This window comes from Vipera ursinii (genome assembly GCF_947247035.1).
Source record: "Vipera ursinii genome assembly, chromosome: 2".
NCBI classification, from domain to species: domain Eukaryota; kingdom Metazoa; phylum Chordata; class Lepidosauria; order Squamata; family Viperidae; genus Vipera; species Vipera ursinii.
The window spans coordinates 262,398,090-262,414,086 of record NC_139513.1 but is presented as its reverse complement, the minus strand read 5'-3'; the positions used below and the strand labels follow the sequence as shown (position 1 = coordinate 262,414,086).

The following is a 15,997-nucleotide window of genomic DNA, read 5'->3' as shown; positions in this document are numbered from 1 at the left end:
CAAACCCTCTACCACAGACATGTCAAACTCGCGACATCACATGACGTCATACAATGCATTGGGATGGTTTTGCCATTGCTGGCAATGGGGTGAGCATGGCTTCCAGATGGCGCATCCGGCCTGCGGGCCAGCAGTTTGACACCCCTGCTCTACCAGAATTGAAAGCGGTGCTCAGCATTTACAGGAAGGATATTTAAATGTGCTATCAGAATGGTATATATACAGAAGATATAAAAAGTCTATATTGTTGTTGTTAGTTGCGAAGTCGTGTCCGACCCATCGCAACCCCATGGACAATGTTCCTCCAGGCCTTCCTGTCCTCTACCATCTTCTGGAGTCCATTTAAGCTCACGCCTATTGCTTCAGTGACTCCATGCAGCCACCTCATTCTCTTGTCGTCCCCTTCTTCTATTGCCCTCAATCTTTCCCAGCATTAGGCTCTTCTCCAGTGAGTCCTTCCTTCTCATTAGGTGGCCAAAGTATTTGAGTTTCAACTTCAGGATCTGGCCTTCTGAAGAGCAGTCAGGGTTGATCTCCTCTAGGAGTGACCGGTTTGAATGCCTTGCAGTCCAAGGGACTCGCAGGAGTCTTCTCCAGCACCATAGTTCAAAGGCCTCAATTCTTTGGCGCTCAGCCTTTCTTATTTGTCCAACTTTCATAGCCATACATTGCAACTGGGAAGACCATAGCCTTGACTATACGCACTTTTGTTGACAGGGTGATGTCTCTGCTTTTTAGTGTGCTGTCTAGATTTACCATGGTTTTCCTCCACAGGAGCAAGCGTCTTTTCATTTCTGGGCTGCTGTCCCCATAAAAAACTTACAATAACATGATTGCATAAGTGTGCACACCCTTAAACTAATACTTTGTTGAAGTACCTTTTGAAGCCATTCCAAAACTTTGATCTTCTATTCATGAACCCATTCTTTTGTTGATTTGCTTTGGTGGGTCATTGTGATGTTGAAATTCCTCTTCATCTTCAATATTTTAACAGAGGCCTGAAGGTTTTGTGGCAAAATTTACTAATGTTTGAAACTGTTCATAATACCTCCATCTTGGCTAATGCCCCAGTTCCTGCTGAAGAAAAGTAGCCCCAAAACATAATGCTGCTGCCACCACCACACTTTTTCTTTGGGTATAGTATACTTTTGATGATGTGCAATGTTGTTTTTGCGCCAAACATACTGTTTGAAATTTGGCCAAAAAGTTCAGTCTTGACTCAAACCATAACACATTTTCCTACGTGCCCTTGTCACCCTTGATGTAGGGTTTAGAAAATGTAGCTGGACTTTGATGTTTTTCTTTGTATAAAAAGCTTCCATCTTGCCACCCAACCCCAGAGCCGAGACATAAGAATATGGGACACTGTTATCACTTGTAGTACACAACCAGTATTCGGCAGTAATTTCTGCAGATCCTTTAATATTGTTATAGGCCTCTTGGCAGTTTCTCAGACCAGTTTTCTTCTTCTTTTTTCATCAATTTTGAAGGGACAATCAATTCTTGGTAATGTCACTGTTGTGCCATATTTTCTCCCCCTGTTGATGACTATCTTCACTGGTATATCCAGTGCCTTGGAAATGTTTTTTGTACGCTTCTCCTGATTCATACATTCCAACAATAAGATCCCATTGATACTCTGTAAGCACTTTGCAGACTATGGCTTTTGTTGTAAGAGGCAACTGAGTAAATGTCAAACAAATCCTACTAGAACAGTTGAATTTTATATGGGCTTGATCAGAGTCATTTTAATGATGGCAAGTGAGTACTGACTACTATTTAACATCAATTTGAATGTGATTGGTTACAGGTAGTCCTCGAGTTACGAATGGAATGGAGCCTGCCCATTCCATTCGTAACTCGAAAATTCATGGAAGTGAATCTCGTACCTCCAACAAGACCACTCCCTGCTTGTTAAGACATATGCAGCTCGTTAAGTGCGCATGAGGAATCTCAGGGTAGGGAAGGCCATAGAGAGCCTAGTGATGGAACAAGCCCCCACTAAGATGCCTCATGCTTCTTCCTCCCTTCCTGCTGCGGCAGACTCACTTGCCTTGCAAAAATCCTCTCTGCTGCAGTTCTTTCCCTTTGAGGGAGAGGACAGTCGACTTGGAAATGCTTTTCGCGCTGACAATGGAAGCTCCGGGGTGCCGTAATATTGAGTGACTTCAAATACAAATTCTCTACAAAAGAGATCATGGCCCCCAGAAGCTTCCATTTGGGGGGAGGGGGAGTGTTTGCTTCATTTGCATGCCTTTGGAGCAGAGCGTGGAATTGTAGTTGGCTGGTGCAGGAACCAATGCTGTCTGTGGCCTGGGTGCGCTGCTAGTTTGCGTGCGTTGGCTTTAGTTTGAGAGCAGGAACCAAGCCTTCAACTGAGCAGGGAGGCATCACAGGGCGAGTCCCCTTGCACCTGCGTTCAGGCTGCTGACAGTGGCAGTGGCAACAGCCACCTGAGCGGCCACGATCTCCCCTCCCTAGCCAGCCAGCCATCCCGCCCAACCTACTCCTTGCCTCACTGGCTGGTGGTACAAATCCTGCCCACTCTTCTTGTCCTCCCCACCCAAGTGGCAGCAGCCGCTTGACTTTCTCCCCTCTGTCCAAAAAGAAGAAAATGGCGCAGAGCAAGATTGCTCTCAAGAAGACACGGGTGCTTTGCTTACTCGCATGTGCCGGCTTTATTGAGAGCAATCGCTCTCTGCGCCTCCACTTCTTTCCACTTTGATGGAGCAGAGAAACTCAAGCCGGCTGCCACTCAAACACTTTTTATCCAAAGGAGACCTGTGAGAGATTGGAAAGTCTGTGTAATTGCCAGTGGGGGGCTTCAGAAACGGAGCATTCCTTTACATTTCTGAAGCCCCCCATTAGCAGTCACATGGACCTTCCAATCTCTCTCAGGTTTCCCTTCGGGGAAAAAGTATTTGCACACCTGTGGGGCTATTCAAAACATAGCAAATCTTATGGAAGGGAGAGGGAAGCAGTTGTGGGGAGCGGTCGGTGCGGGAATAGGGCGAATGTTGCAGAGCCTCTGTAGTTGTTCATAAGGGCGAACGACTGCCGTGGTGCTGCAATATTCGTAATTTTGGGACTTGCTCATGAGCACTAGGGGGCGCTGATCGCGTAACTTTCAACAAGCGTTAAGTGAGCGCTCGTAACTCGAGGATTACCTGTATTTCCATGTCTTTACCTATAAGAGGATATGCACACTTACAGTATGTAACCATACTATTATAAGCTTGTTATTTTTATTTTTTCCCCTGAAAGATTTTAGTTTATTTTTCAATTGCATTATACAGCTTATATCTTATATTAAAGATGGAAAAAATTCTGAAGTGATTTATCTTGGTCTGTTTTTTTATATATATCTCAAAAACCTGGCATTTTAATAGGGATGTATAGACTTTCTGTATCCTCTGTAATCCACCTTAAGCTCTCAGAGAAGATAGATACAGGTATTGCAATATATAATACCTCTATGTATAAGACTTTATAAAACTTTAAAAAAAAACCTGTTCACTCCCCCCCCCCCCGGATCTTCAGAAGAGGAAGAAACTATGGCATCCGGTTTTCTGTGTATAGTATTGCACAGAGACCATCTCGCCTTTGTGGGAATACTTATTGGGAATGTTTGAAACTAGTAAGGCAGGTTATATTTGTAATTTCTGTCTTGGAAGTGTTGTTTTAAACTATGTGTAACGATGTTTCAATTTAAACAGCATGCTTCATAGTTCAACCTGTAAGTTCTTGTGTGCAAATTATTTTACAGATCTTTGATCTGTAGACATCATTCATTTTTCTTTCCTAATTTTAAAAAGTCATTTTCTCAATCTTTTTGGTTAGATCAAGTCTATACAGCATAAGCCTACAAGTTGTTTGTGGCTTCTCAGTATTTTTTAAAAATTCAGTAACTCTGCTGCTGCCAAATAATGCCACCATTACCCCCAAAAATATGCTGCTGAGTGTCTCCAGTGCATCTAGGCTCATCAACACTGCCAGCTCTATCGCCGCCCCAGAACTATATCTACCAATTGATGGATGGGAAGGCCAGTTATTCTTCCTACAATTATTTTTAATTTGTCAGTGGCCCTATTCCCCTGTACAGATTTTGGTAGGCCTGGGTTAAATCATAATGGGGACTAATTAATATGTTGATAAATAAAATGATTTTTTTATTTAAAAGATTCATCCACTAATTCTAGTGCTCCTAATTATCTTTTTTTTTTGTCCAACAGCCTCATGAATTTGATGAATGCAGATTCGATATTAGTGTAAATGATAGCGTTTGGTATCTACGAGCTCAGGATCCAGATCATAGGCAGCAATGGATAGATGCAATTGAACAGCATAAGGTATGGATTGTTATTATTTCCAATTAATATGTTATGGTGGTGAATTAGCTATCCCCTGGCTAACACCCTCCATATTTGCTGAATTTGTAACTTCCAGAATTATAATCCATGTGGCCAGTTCTGAGAATTGTAATTCCAGTGGGTGTAGAAGTTAATAAAATTAGAGGAGGCTGCTCCAAATTTTTGCGTAACAACTTGTGTAATTCGTTATGAGTAAAAACTAATGTTATAAAACTTAACCACCAGAAACATCATGACATGAGGTTTTGAAATGAATAATACAGGTATATTAAGTTGGTATACAGCTAGTCCTTTACTTACGACCACTATTTGGACTATTTGTTGATGAAGTAGTCAACAAGCAAGACACACGACTGCTTTACTCAATAAATACAATCCCAGCACTTATTAAGCAGACAGAGCAAAATATCTACCTACCAAAGAGTTTCAACCCTGCACAGAGCAGAAATCCTCCTGGCAGATAGCCCTTTCACTCCAAAATGCTCCTGCAGCCCACCAAAAGATATCTGTTCCCCTCTGTGTACAGATGGGTAATCCTTAGATGGGTTGCAGAAAAATCCTTTGTGGATCTACAGGAACATCTCCAGCAGCCTACCGAAGGGTTTCCCTCTCTTCCATGCATGGAGTGGAAATCCTTCAGTGGGCTGCAGGAGCAGAGCTGAAATCGTGAAGATTTCAGTTCATTCCTGCAGTCCACTGAAAGATTTCAGCTCCTTTTCGCTTGCAACCTTCCCTGCCAGCTTCCCTATTGGCTTTGTGAAGAATCTGGCAGAGAAGATTGCAAATGGCAATATCACATGATTGTGGGGCACTTGCCAATTGGTCGTAACTGTGAGCTGGTTGCCAAGCACCAAAAAAGTGTGTGTGTGTGTGTGTGTGTGTGTGTGTGTGTGTGTTTGTGTATGTGACATTTTACAGTGGCCAGAAGAACAGTGTAAGCAGCTTTTTCAAGGCCATGGTAACTTTGAACGTTCATTAAATTATTGTTCAGAAGCCAAGAACTACCTGTCTTTAACATTTTGCCATTGAGAGACATTGAAGAAATGTTAATGAAATAATAGGAAGCTGTAAGGAATTACAGTGTGGTAATATGGAAAACACACAGGAGCTATTATCTCTAGCAAGTGGAGTTTAAATTTTTGTCTGCACTGATTATAAAATTCAAAAGGATGTTGGTGTAGGAGGTGATATTTGAATACAATACAGTTTGCAAAGCTTGTAAAGAAAATCACTTGAGTGCTGCTCATTTGATCCTGATGTTGGATGTAATTTTTGTTTCTTAAAATGTCTTAGAACTGTGATTTGGTTTTTTTAAAAAAGAGTTTTTCTTTCTAGTATGATGATTAAGAGTAAAAAAATGTTTATAATCAGCTTTAAGATTAACTGTTCTAATCTTCTGATTTGGGTTTGAATACTGTCTTGTACTAGTGTGAATGACCAGGAGCAAATTTTTCAAATGCTTTTACAGGTAAAACAGATGGGGAAAAAACCTCCATTTCCATTTAACAGCTTTTTTCTTTTTCTAGAGGAAAAAAAACCCCTATATTGCTTTTATTTGAGATCTTATAGGATGCCTCAGCATTACTCAAATCTTTGTAAAATAATATGCAAGAGAATACAAATAATCTTAAAATGAATAAAACTAAAGCCAGCAAAATCAATAATGTTCAAATAAATATTTAATAAGAGACATTTTAGCCAGTTATAAATTTAGAAGATACATATTCTATGAAATAGCATTCCATAGATTAAGTGCTCCTAATTCTTGAAAATGACATAATTCAGATGGTCCTTGACTTATGACTGTTTAATGATGGTTCAAAGTTACAACAGCCTTGGAAAAACTGATTTATGACATTTACTTGGACTTTGAACCATTGCATCAATCCTGTGGTTGGATGATCAGAATTTTAAGCACTTGACAACCGTCTTGTGTTTACTAGAGATTGCAGCTTGCTGTGCTCACATGATTGGTTTGATACTTTTTTTTTGCTGATTCCTGGCAAAAAAGAATTGCTAAATTTGCTTAAACATTGTGTGATTTGCTTAAAGCCAGTGAGATTTGCTTAAAATTACCATAGAAATTGTCATACAATTGGATCTGACATACAGCCGCAGTGAGTTACGACAGAAATTCCAGTCATAAGTCAAGGATTACTGGTAGATGTGAAAAATAAATTGTCAAGAAGTGTGACTTTTAATTAGAATTTTTGTCAGTTAAAACCTCTTTTTTCAGAGATAATCTGATTGATACACAGTCATGTGCATACATGCTTCTTAGGTCTCATGGTTGCAGCAAGGGTTAAAAAGTGCTGGATCTATGAAAGTGATATATTCAAAATGTTCTACAAGAAGGAATGTGATTTTCTGAAATGCAAATGAATTCCAGTAAGATTTTGGAACTACCTGACAATGCATTTCTCCTTTATTTTCACAAAGCAGATAGTTTTATTTCATTTGTTCCTTACAAATTTCATATAAAATGTAGAGCATAAAGTAGGCCTACCAAATGAATGTGAGAAAAATATAAGAAATTAGTGTCCCTAGAATATACAGGACTAAGACCACTTAGTGTTTTAAAGACAAAACAAGCATTTTTGAAATAAGCCTAGAGGCAAATAGGCATTTAGTGCAGGTGAGTAAAATGTGTCTTGATCTTTGCATCTTATTCATAAGGAACCAGCATCTCAAGATACCATGGTTATTTCTGAAAAATGCTTGTTGAAGATGTAATGTAGCAATTTTTGAATAGCCTAAGTTACAGATTCATATTTTTAAGTAAATGTACGCGGGAACTGTAAATATAGAGGGGGTTTTTTTGTTAAGCTTCTTGTGCTAGTAAGTTGCAACTTTGGTATATTAGTGTCAATTTTTCCAGATATGTATGAATGCATATCTTTTCTATAACCATCACCCCCGAAAAAATCCCAAGGCAATTTACAAAATATACAGTTATTTACATTGAAGCATTAGAGTTCAAGCTCATAGTCATACCAAAATGAGCTGGTAAGAACTATGTGTGAAATTAAAACAAAATTTAACTCATCCTGTGATTTTAAGTCAATAGTTGAAATAAAGTCCTTTAAAGAAGACAGGTGAAGCTAAAGTTTATCTTTAATCATTCTCAATGTCAATATTTTTCAACATTTCTTAGGAGAAATATGGAAGTGGTTTGCCATTGTCTTGCCTTCCCAGTATAGTCTATAGCTCAGAAACTTTCAAGTATGAATTCTGCTTGACCTATTTTGGATCTACCAAGGTCAGCTAAATGCTGCTATATTTTATGACAGAAACTTTTACTCCATACTTAAAAGCCTATAATGCTCACTCAATAGCCAAGTTTCAATTTGGAGACCACAATTAAAAAAGTTTCTGTGCCTTATGGCTTTCACCAAGGTGCACAAAATAAATACTCAGAGTTTTTCTCTTTCTGTCTCTATACCAGGGCAGGCTAATATTGATGGATAGGGCCTTTGCGTAAAACTGCCCAAAATATTAAGGCTTAATATCAGGTTGGCAAATGGTATAATGCCAGCCACAGTTTAGAATATTTGGAAATTTTTGAATCATAATTAAAGACTTCATAAAGAATGTATTAGAGTAGCCTAGATCAGAGGTCTCCAACCTTTCTCAGTTGACGGACTGGAGGGAAAGGGAGGGGGAAGCTTTTTACACGCAAACACAAACGGGGCTGCGAGCACGTGTGATGCAAACAGGGCGGTGCAAGCACCCATGTGACACTAGCACTGCCCTGTTTTTGCCATGTGGCGCCCCATTTTTACCATGTGGCACCCATTTTTATAGCAGCGGCAGTGCTAGCGCAAGTGGGGGTGAGTGCATGCACATGCGTGTGCACACTGGTCAGCCTGTTCTGTGGCCTAGTGGCCAGCAGGCCATGGCCTGGTAGTGGGCCAAGGCCCACAGGTTGGGAACCCCTGGCCTTGATAGCAAGGTTCATTCTGTTCAGATAAAGTCTTACTAAATTATCCTAAGTTGGTGTTATCTGAGGTTTATCTGTTATTATAAAGTGAAGTGAATCTGGCCTTGAAGCCAGACTGTAAATCTTGTTTAAAGTCATCTGTAAAACATCTTCCTAAAAGAGAATTGTCTTCTTTTTTTAAAGATACCCTTTTCTGTTTTACTTTTCTTCTCAGAAAGTTGAGAAGAAATAAATTATGAAGTGCTTTACTTCAGTTGTAAATAATCATATCATTACATTGGACACTTTTTATACAAAATCATTGTTTCCTATGCTAGTAAATTTAATATACCACATCTTACATAATGTTTTATTTTCTTGGAATAACAAAATTATTTCAGATTTATAAAGGATCCTTTAAAAGTTATATCATCCTTTCCAAAGTTTTTTTTCTTTTCGGAGGAAAAAAAAGAGAGCAATAATACCTGAGCATTACTATATTATTTCAGCACAGATAGTGTCTCAAGTCCTGTAAAGCCTCACTGTATGATTTTATGGAAACATGGAGAAGACCTGATGTCAAAATATGGCCTGTCTACCTATAAATAAATATAGAGAGCATAATATTAATCTGTTTTATCCTGAACCTTCTTGTAGTGTTCTGTCTTCAAAGAACAGTTTCTAAAATAAAAACTATTTTAGATTTGAGAATTCAAAATGCATGTAGTTATCTAACTTTTATTTATGTAACATTGTATGTGTTGTGTTATACTGTAACTGACATTCTTATTTAAAAGATAACAGATCAAAAATTTTCTCTGTCAACATACAACATGAGCAGGTTTGCTGTTGTATGACAATAAAGATATTAAAATTCTCTGTTTTAATGGCATGACAGCCAGTGACCCATTGGGTAATTGTTTTAGAGATATTTCCTTAGCTAGATAATGAAGCAAAATGTTCAAGGGCAAAAAGCAGTGGGAGTGTCTACTAAACAATTGATGGGAAGGCCAGTTATTCTTCCTACAATTATTTTTAATTTGTCAGTGGCCCTATCCCCCTGTACAGATTTTGGTAGGCCTGGGTTAAATCATAATGAGGACTAACTCGTATGTTTATTTTATTTATTTATTTTATTTTATTACATTTATATACCGCCCTTTCCCTGAGGACTCAGGGCGGTTTACAGGGAATTAAAAACCAACAATACAAAAGTTAAAACCAGTTTTAAAAAGATTAAACTTAACCCTGTGCAAATAAAACCCCAGTTAAAATAAATTAATCCTCAGCCTGGGCCAGAGAGCTCAAAGAGCCAGGTCTTCAGGCCCCGGCGGAATGAACGGAGGTCGGGGGCAGTCCTCAGCTCCACTGGCAGCTGGTTCCAGAGGGCAGGCGCCCCCACTGAGAAGGCCCTATCCCTGGGCGTTACCCGCCAGCAATCTCTTACCGGTGGGACCCTGAGCAGACCCTCCCTGTGGGAGCGCACTGGACGAAGGGCACTTGATGCTGGTAGCAGGTGTTCCCTCAAATAAATAAATTGATAAATAAATTTGATAAATAAATGTTGATAAATAAAATGTTTTTTTTATTTAAAAGATTCATGATTCATCCACTAACAACTTCCTACCAGCTTGACTATGGCTGACTACCATCTGGCAGGCAGTGGTGGGACCAGTCTATCCAACCTCTGTGGGCTAGGGCAATATTGGTCTACACCTGATCCCCAGCAGCTGAAGGAGGGACCAATCTACCCAACCCAAAGGACTAGGATGAGATCAGCCTACTAAACCTTTGGGCAGTGGTGCAGCAGTGCAGCACAGCTGAACTGAAGCAGTCACAAATTTAGCAAATTACAATTCCACTGGAGTCATCAGTCCCAGATTTTGGACCCATTTTATAAATTTACCCCATTTAAGATATCTTAATTCAAAAATTGTTGCCTTATGATGCACGGTTTCACCTACTTAAAGCTTATAGACACAAGAGTTTTAATAGTATACAAATGTAAGATAAGATATGGGAAGAAGAGGGGAGATTGTATTTTGAAAGAAGTTACTATAAAGATAAATGAAAGGAATATGAAATTGATGTACTTATTTAATTTGAAAATGTGTAGTTATCTCTGGTAGCTCTTAATACATTTTTGCTGATTAAGATAGATGAGGCTGTATTTGCTTTTAAATTAAAGACAAGATATCGGATGAAGAGATTTTAGATTGAAATGTTAGAGAAGATAAGTTACTGAAATTATTATTATTTATTATTATTATTATTTTGTATTTTTAAACTTATATTTTTTTAAAAAAATAATAGAAAATATATGAAAGTTACACAGTAAAACATCTATTTTTAACGTGCCAGCAGAACAGGGCTTTGAACCAGGAGCCCAGAACTCCTCTGAGTTGAATGAGCAGGGAGCCCATAAAATGTATTAGGATTTGCTCACCACATTATGAAGAAGATATGTGGGAGTGCTGTCTCCCAAAAGACAATTTGGACCACAATCCAATGTTGTCTAGCCCCTTTGCTCTGTTTAGTCTGGAGAGGGTTTATAGGTCCACTATATCACTTCATTTCTTGTGTTTCATTTGTGCTGAACAAGGCTGCTTTGTAAGAAGCTCCCCTGAGATTCTGATCATTGTGACTTACATGAATAAAACCAAATGTTAATGTGAAAGTATTCTTTGAGTACAAAGCCTAGAGGCATATCCTATGCCCACTTTAACTGCCCCCTTGTTTGGCTATTTCCAGCACTATATTATTTGTTGGAGGGGGAATGCTATGAAGTGAGAGAGCGTAGTCCACTGAAATGACTGCTTTGTGGCTTTCTTGTTTTTCTTCTTAGGACATTAGGTAATATTAGCATTAGCTTATAACTAAGGCTAGCCCTGAAGGGTGCAGGCAAGGCTTTTGTGTAACTTTATGATAATAGACACTTCAGGTGAGATGGATAAATTTATGCAGTTTATTAATTAAAAAAGTGGCCACTTTATTGTCAGTGGGTTTCTTCCTAATATTTTTGTTGTCCTTGAGTGCTCTCAGCCGTGAATTTGGGGAGTGCAGCCCCAGAATGCGCAGAGGACACCAGGTTAGGGGTAGACTGTGCTCTGCTTCTATGTCTTCCTACATATAAGGCTATTAAGCAGTGTTTAGATTTTGTATTGCTGATCTCTTGATAGAGTTAGGGTTTGTTCAGAGCCTTCATGGTGGTATTAATCTGTAATTCTATTCTGTTTTTAAAGGTAAAATCTTAGCCTGTCTGAGTTACAGCTTGTATAATTTTACTTTAAAAAACCTGAAACAATATAGGATTTGCTGCTGAAGTCAGAACATTTGTTAACCACCAATCGTTTAAATTAGGAAGTCTTGAAAACATTTAAATGTAGACTTAACTGGAATGTAATGGAGGCAGGATAAAGGTTACTGCTGGACTTTGACCAATAGTAACCTCTATGAATTGCTTCATATTCTTTTTATTGATGCCATCTAGTGGCTACTATTGGTAGAGGACATTGTAAATTTTATTTTTTCCTCAAGTTTGCTAATTGTGTTTGGATGTGATTCTGTGTCATAAATAGAATAAGTAGAATTTTATTGATGTGACATAAATGTTAAATAAATAATTCACTTATATGAATGTCATATATGGATAGAGCTAGCTGATCAGCATTTTTTTTTTGGCCTTTTCTTATGGCTTTTAACCATCTTGCGTGATGAGCAGTACTTGAACGCTTGCAATACTTCTGTAAAATTTCATTTGGTTTAATAAAAGCATTATCTCTTTGGATTCTGCTTTATTTTCTCTTTCTCTCATGGCCAACCCAGTTACTATTGCTTTTTCTAGGAGTTAACGAGAATCAAATAGGAAAAGAAGTACCAATAAAGACATATTTGTTAATGCCCAGTATTGGAACAAAGATTTTTATATTTTTGCATTTAAAGTTATAAGTGATCTTTGTAAAATTATTGTGAGGTAAAGCCAAGAAGAAGCAATTGGTTGGAAATGGCTGCTGTACTTTGAAAGAACAGCAAGTATAAGAAAAGTTTGAAAATGAAGGATAAGAAAAAGACGATGGAAAAGCAAAATGAGTAAATGGTATGTTCAAATGTAGTAAAGACCTGGATGGATGAGAAAGGAAGAATTTGAAAATGAAGGGATAGACTCAAAATAATTTTTTTAAAAAATGATGAAATGTAGAAAAAAGTAGAAAAACAATGTGAAAACGGGATGAAAGGAGAAAAGTAGATAGTTCTGGGAATCTTTAAGAGAAAAGAGGGAGAAGCAGTAAAACATCATGGGTATAAAAAAACCCTGAGGTTTCAGAGTTCAAATAGATCAGAGAGGTACTACAGTCACAAACAAGTGAAAAGGAAGAACAGGTGTATTTATTGTGGCTTAGTTATCTAATTAACTTGTTCTTTAAACGCATTTAATTGCAGTCCTAAGTCACAACAGCAAAAGGCGTACCCTTCAAGATATCATAGCAAATTTGTCCAAATGGCAAAGCTAGGAATAAATATATGTCTTGGGATAAACAAAATGGAACATTTCAAAACATTTCACGACAGATTGGGAGATCAGTAGGCTAATGGAAGAATTCAGAGGTAGAAAGCGATCACGGTTACTAATGTTTACCCAATGTTGCTGCCACACATAGAGATAGCAATGTCCCGTGTGTCATCATCATACATATGGTGTACTGGGTTGTGCACTGCACTATCATTTAGAATTCAGAGGTAGAAAGCGATCACGGTTACTAATGTTTACCCAATGTTGCTGCCACACATAGAGATAGCAATGTCCCGTGTGTCATCATCATACATATGGTGTACTGGGTTGTGCACTGCACTATCATTTAGAATTCAGAGGTAGAAAGCGATCACGGTTACTAATGTTTACCCAATGTTGCTGCCACACGTAGAGATAGCAATGTCCCGTGTGTCATCACCATACATATGGTGTACTGGGTTGTGCACTGCACTATCATTTCTATTCTGCTGTGGCTACAAGTTAGAAACCAATAGTTACATAAGCCATCCTTGCCTTAAAAAGACAAGATTTGGATTCAAAAAAGCGGAGAGAATTAATTTTCCTTAATGTTAAAAGTGTAATAAGACTAAATAATTTCCTAGCAGAAAAATCAGACATAGGACATGTAGGAAATAGTATTCAAATTTAAAAGAAAAGAAGAAACAGGTAAACTGGAGGAATTAGAACTATAAATGAAACTACAGAGGAAGAAAAAGGAATTGCTTCAGAGGAAGAAAATTAGCAGAATCTTAAGGTTTAAAGATAGGAAGATAATAGAATAGAAATACTGTATAGAGATAGAAAATTAAATAGATTTTGGCAGATCCAAGAAAATTTGGTTTATTTATCTACAGTACTGAAACTGCTTTGATTGAAAATGTCAGTTTCTTGTTGCTATTTTTTTTTAAAAATAATCTATTCTGTTCCCCCTTCCTTGACTCATATTCTGCTTTTGACAACAGATTATCTTCTCTTTCTGATCTGTTCTTTGCTGTTTCTTTTCTTCCTTGTTGAATTCCCAGAAATTCTTTACTTGCCTCCATACTAACCCTGTTCAGTAATTCCTCATAATCGATATATTTGGTTATCCCCCTTTCTGCATTTCCTCTCCTTCTCTGTGACCTATCCTCTGCAGCTTAGTCATTATGACATGAGTCTGCTACATTTTATCAACATTTTGCCCTTTGCGCCTCTCTGTTCAGTATGCATATCATGCCTCATCTACTTCAAGGTCATCTTCTAGTAGCGTAAAGATTCAGGTTCAGCCTGTTAATTCTCTAAGCATGTGTCGGTGATTGTACTCTTTGCCTGTCAATTTGATGGATACACTCTTCTTTAATATTAGTCAGATTTTTTGAAGATTAAAGCAGCCTTTTCAAAGACCCTGTACAAAAATAATAAAATCTGATTGTTTTTAACTAAGTAAATCAGGAATTGGCAATGTTGCACTCACAAATACCATGGCTCCACCAATATGCTTAAATGGTGCTAAGTGATCTTCAATCACCAATGTAATTTTAAGGTATTTGAATTCGTTGCATTTTATTTTACGAAAAATAATATGAAATTGCTTAATGGTGCCTGCCACATTAAAACATGTCTAAGTAAGCTGTTGTGCAAAAGAAATTAAGTTTGACTATAAAATGGGGAGAAAAATTGTCAAGCATCCCAGCATAATGAAAACCTAGTCTAGGTGGCACTCTTGAGCTTTGTTTGAGAATCTGGATTGTTTCTATGTGTTTCATATACTACAGGTAGTCCTCGGCTTCTGACCACAATTGAGCCTAAAATTGATGTTGCTAAGTGAGACATTTGTTAAGTGAATTTTGCCCCATTTTATGATCTTTCTTGCCACAGTTGTGAATTGGGCTGGGAGGGAATGACTGACCCAAGGCCACCCAGCTGTCTTTCATGGCTAAGGCATGATTTGAACTTATGGTATCCCGATTTCTAGCCTGGTGGCTTAACCCCTAGACCAAACTGTCTCTTTGTCTGTTTGTTAAAAGTGGCTGCAGTTTGCTTGTCACATTCTGGATAATGTGAAAGATGAGATACCTTCAAGCTGTTTGCTCAAGTTTCCACTATTGAAGGGCTGCATGATGGGGGAGAGGAGAGAAAAGAGAATAGGAAATATTATTTAGTTAGCTTTAATGAAGATCTATTTTTCTCCTTAGTTTTTCACTAGATAATTTCTGGAAATAAGCTTGACTGAAATCACTTTGCCATTCATAATAATCTTTCCCTTCCTTTCCTACAACCAGCTAGGTTTTCAGGTGAGAGCTTCTTCATTTAGTATGTATTAAAGTGGTATATACATATTTTTCTGCCTTTCTCTAGTCCACTTTTTTATTTTAGAATACTAGTCTGAGCAATACATTTAATGAAGGTCTGCCTCTTTATTCCATAACTGATGCATGTATTTGTTTTTTAGACTGAATCTGGCTATGGATCGGAGTCAAGCTTGCGACGTCATGGCTCTATGGTATCCCTTGTATCTGGAGCAAGTGGGTACTCTGCAACATCAACCTCTTCATTCAAGGTTAGATATGAAAAACAGTGATACTGTTGAAAGAAACGTATTTCTTTGTACATAATGTGTATAAAATTAAACCCTGAAAATACCTTGCTAAGGTAAGCTTTATTGATGAATTCTGTTACGTTTTCTCATGTAGGCAAAAATACATGGGGTCAGAAACAATGTACCTGAATATCACTTAATATAGAAGGAATAGGGAATGATCTTGAAGGATAGGAGATGGAGCTACTACCAAGGCAACAGACATAAAAAGGTCTCAAGCCCATTCCTAGAAACTAATTTGTGTAAATATTTTAGAAAAACTTCTAGTTCACACCAAGATACAGGGAGGGAAGAGTAAAGTGCATTCAGACTTTAGATTTTGTATCTAAAGCTATTACAATAAAAGTATGTGACCTACTTGGCTTGGTTTGTTAGGCTGGTTATTTATTTCCCACCTTTATTATTTTTATATGTAACTCGAGACAGCAAACATATCTAATACTCCTTCTTCCTTCTATTTTCCTTACAACAACAACTCAGTGAGGTGAGATGGGTAAAAAAGACTGACTGGCCCAAAATTACCCAACTGGCTTTCATGCCTAAGACTGGATTAGAATTCACAGTCCCCCGGTTTCTAGTGCCTTAACCACTAGACAAGG

At 37.9% G+C, this 15,997-nt stretch overlaps 1 protein-coding gene across 3 annotated transcripts in view; it reads left to right on the top strand.

Annotated features, from left to right (window-relative positions):
* CERT1 (ceramide transporter 1) overlaps positions 1-15,997 on the top strand; it is a 76,225-nt gene that overhangs the window by 19,816 nt on the left and 40,412 nt on the right. For all 3 annotated transcript variants that reach the window (XR_014491463.1, XM_083354742.1, XM_083354741.1), the window contains exons 3-4: positions 4,233-4,349; positions 15,252-15,359. Coding sequence is in view for 2 of the 3 variants with exons in the window: in XM_083354742.1 (XP_083210868.1) it covers positions 4,233-4,349; positions 15,252-15,359 (225 nt within the window). In the remaining variant the exon portion in view is untranslated. The remainder of the gene's footprint in view (positions 1-4,232; positions 4,350-15,251; positions 15,360-15,997) is intronic.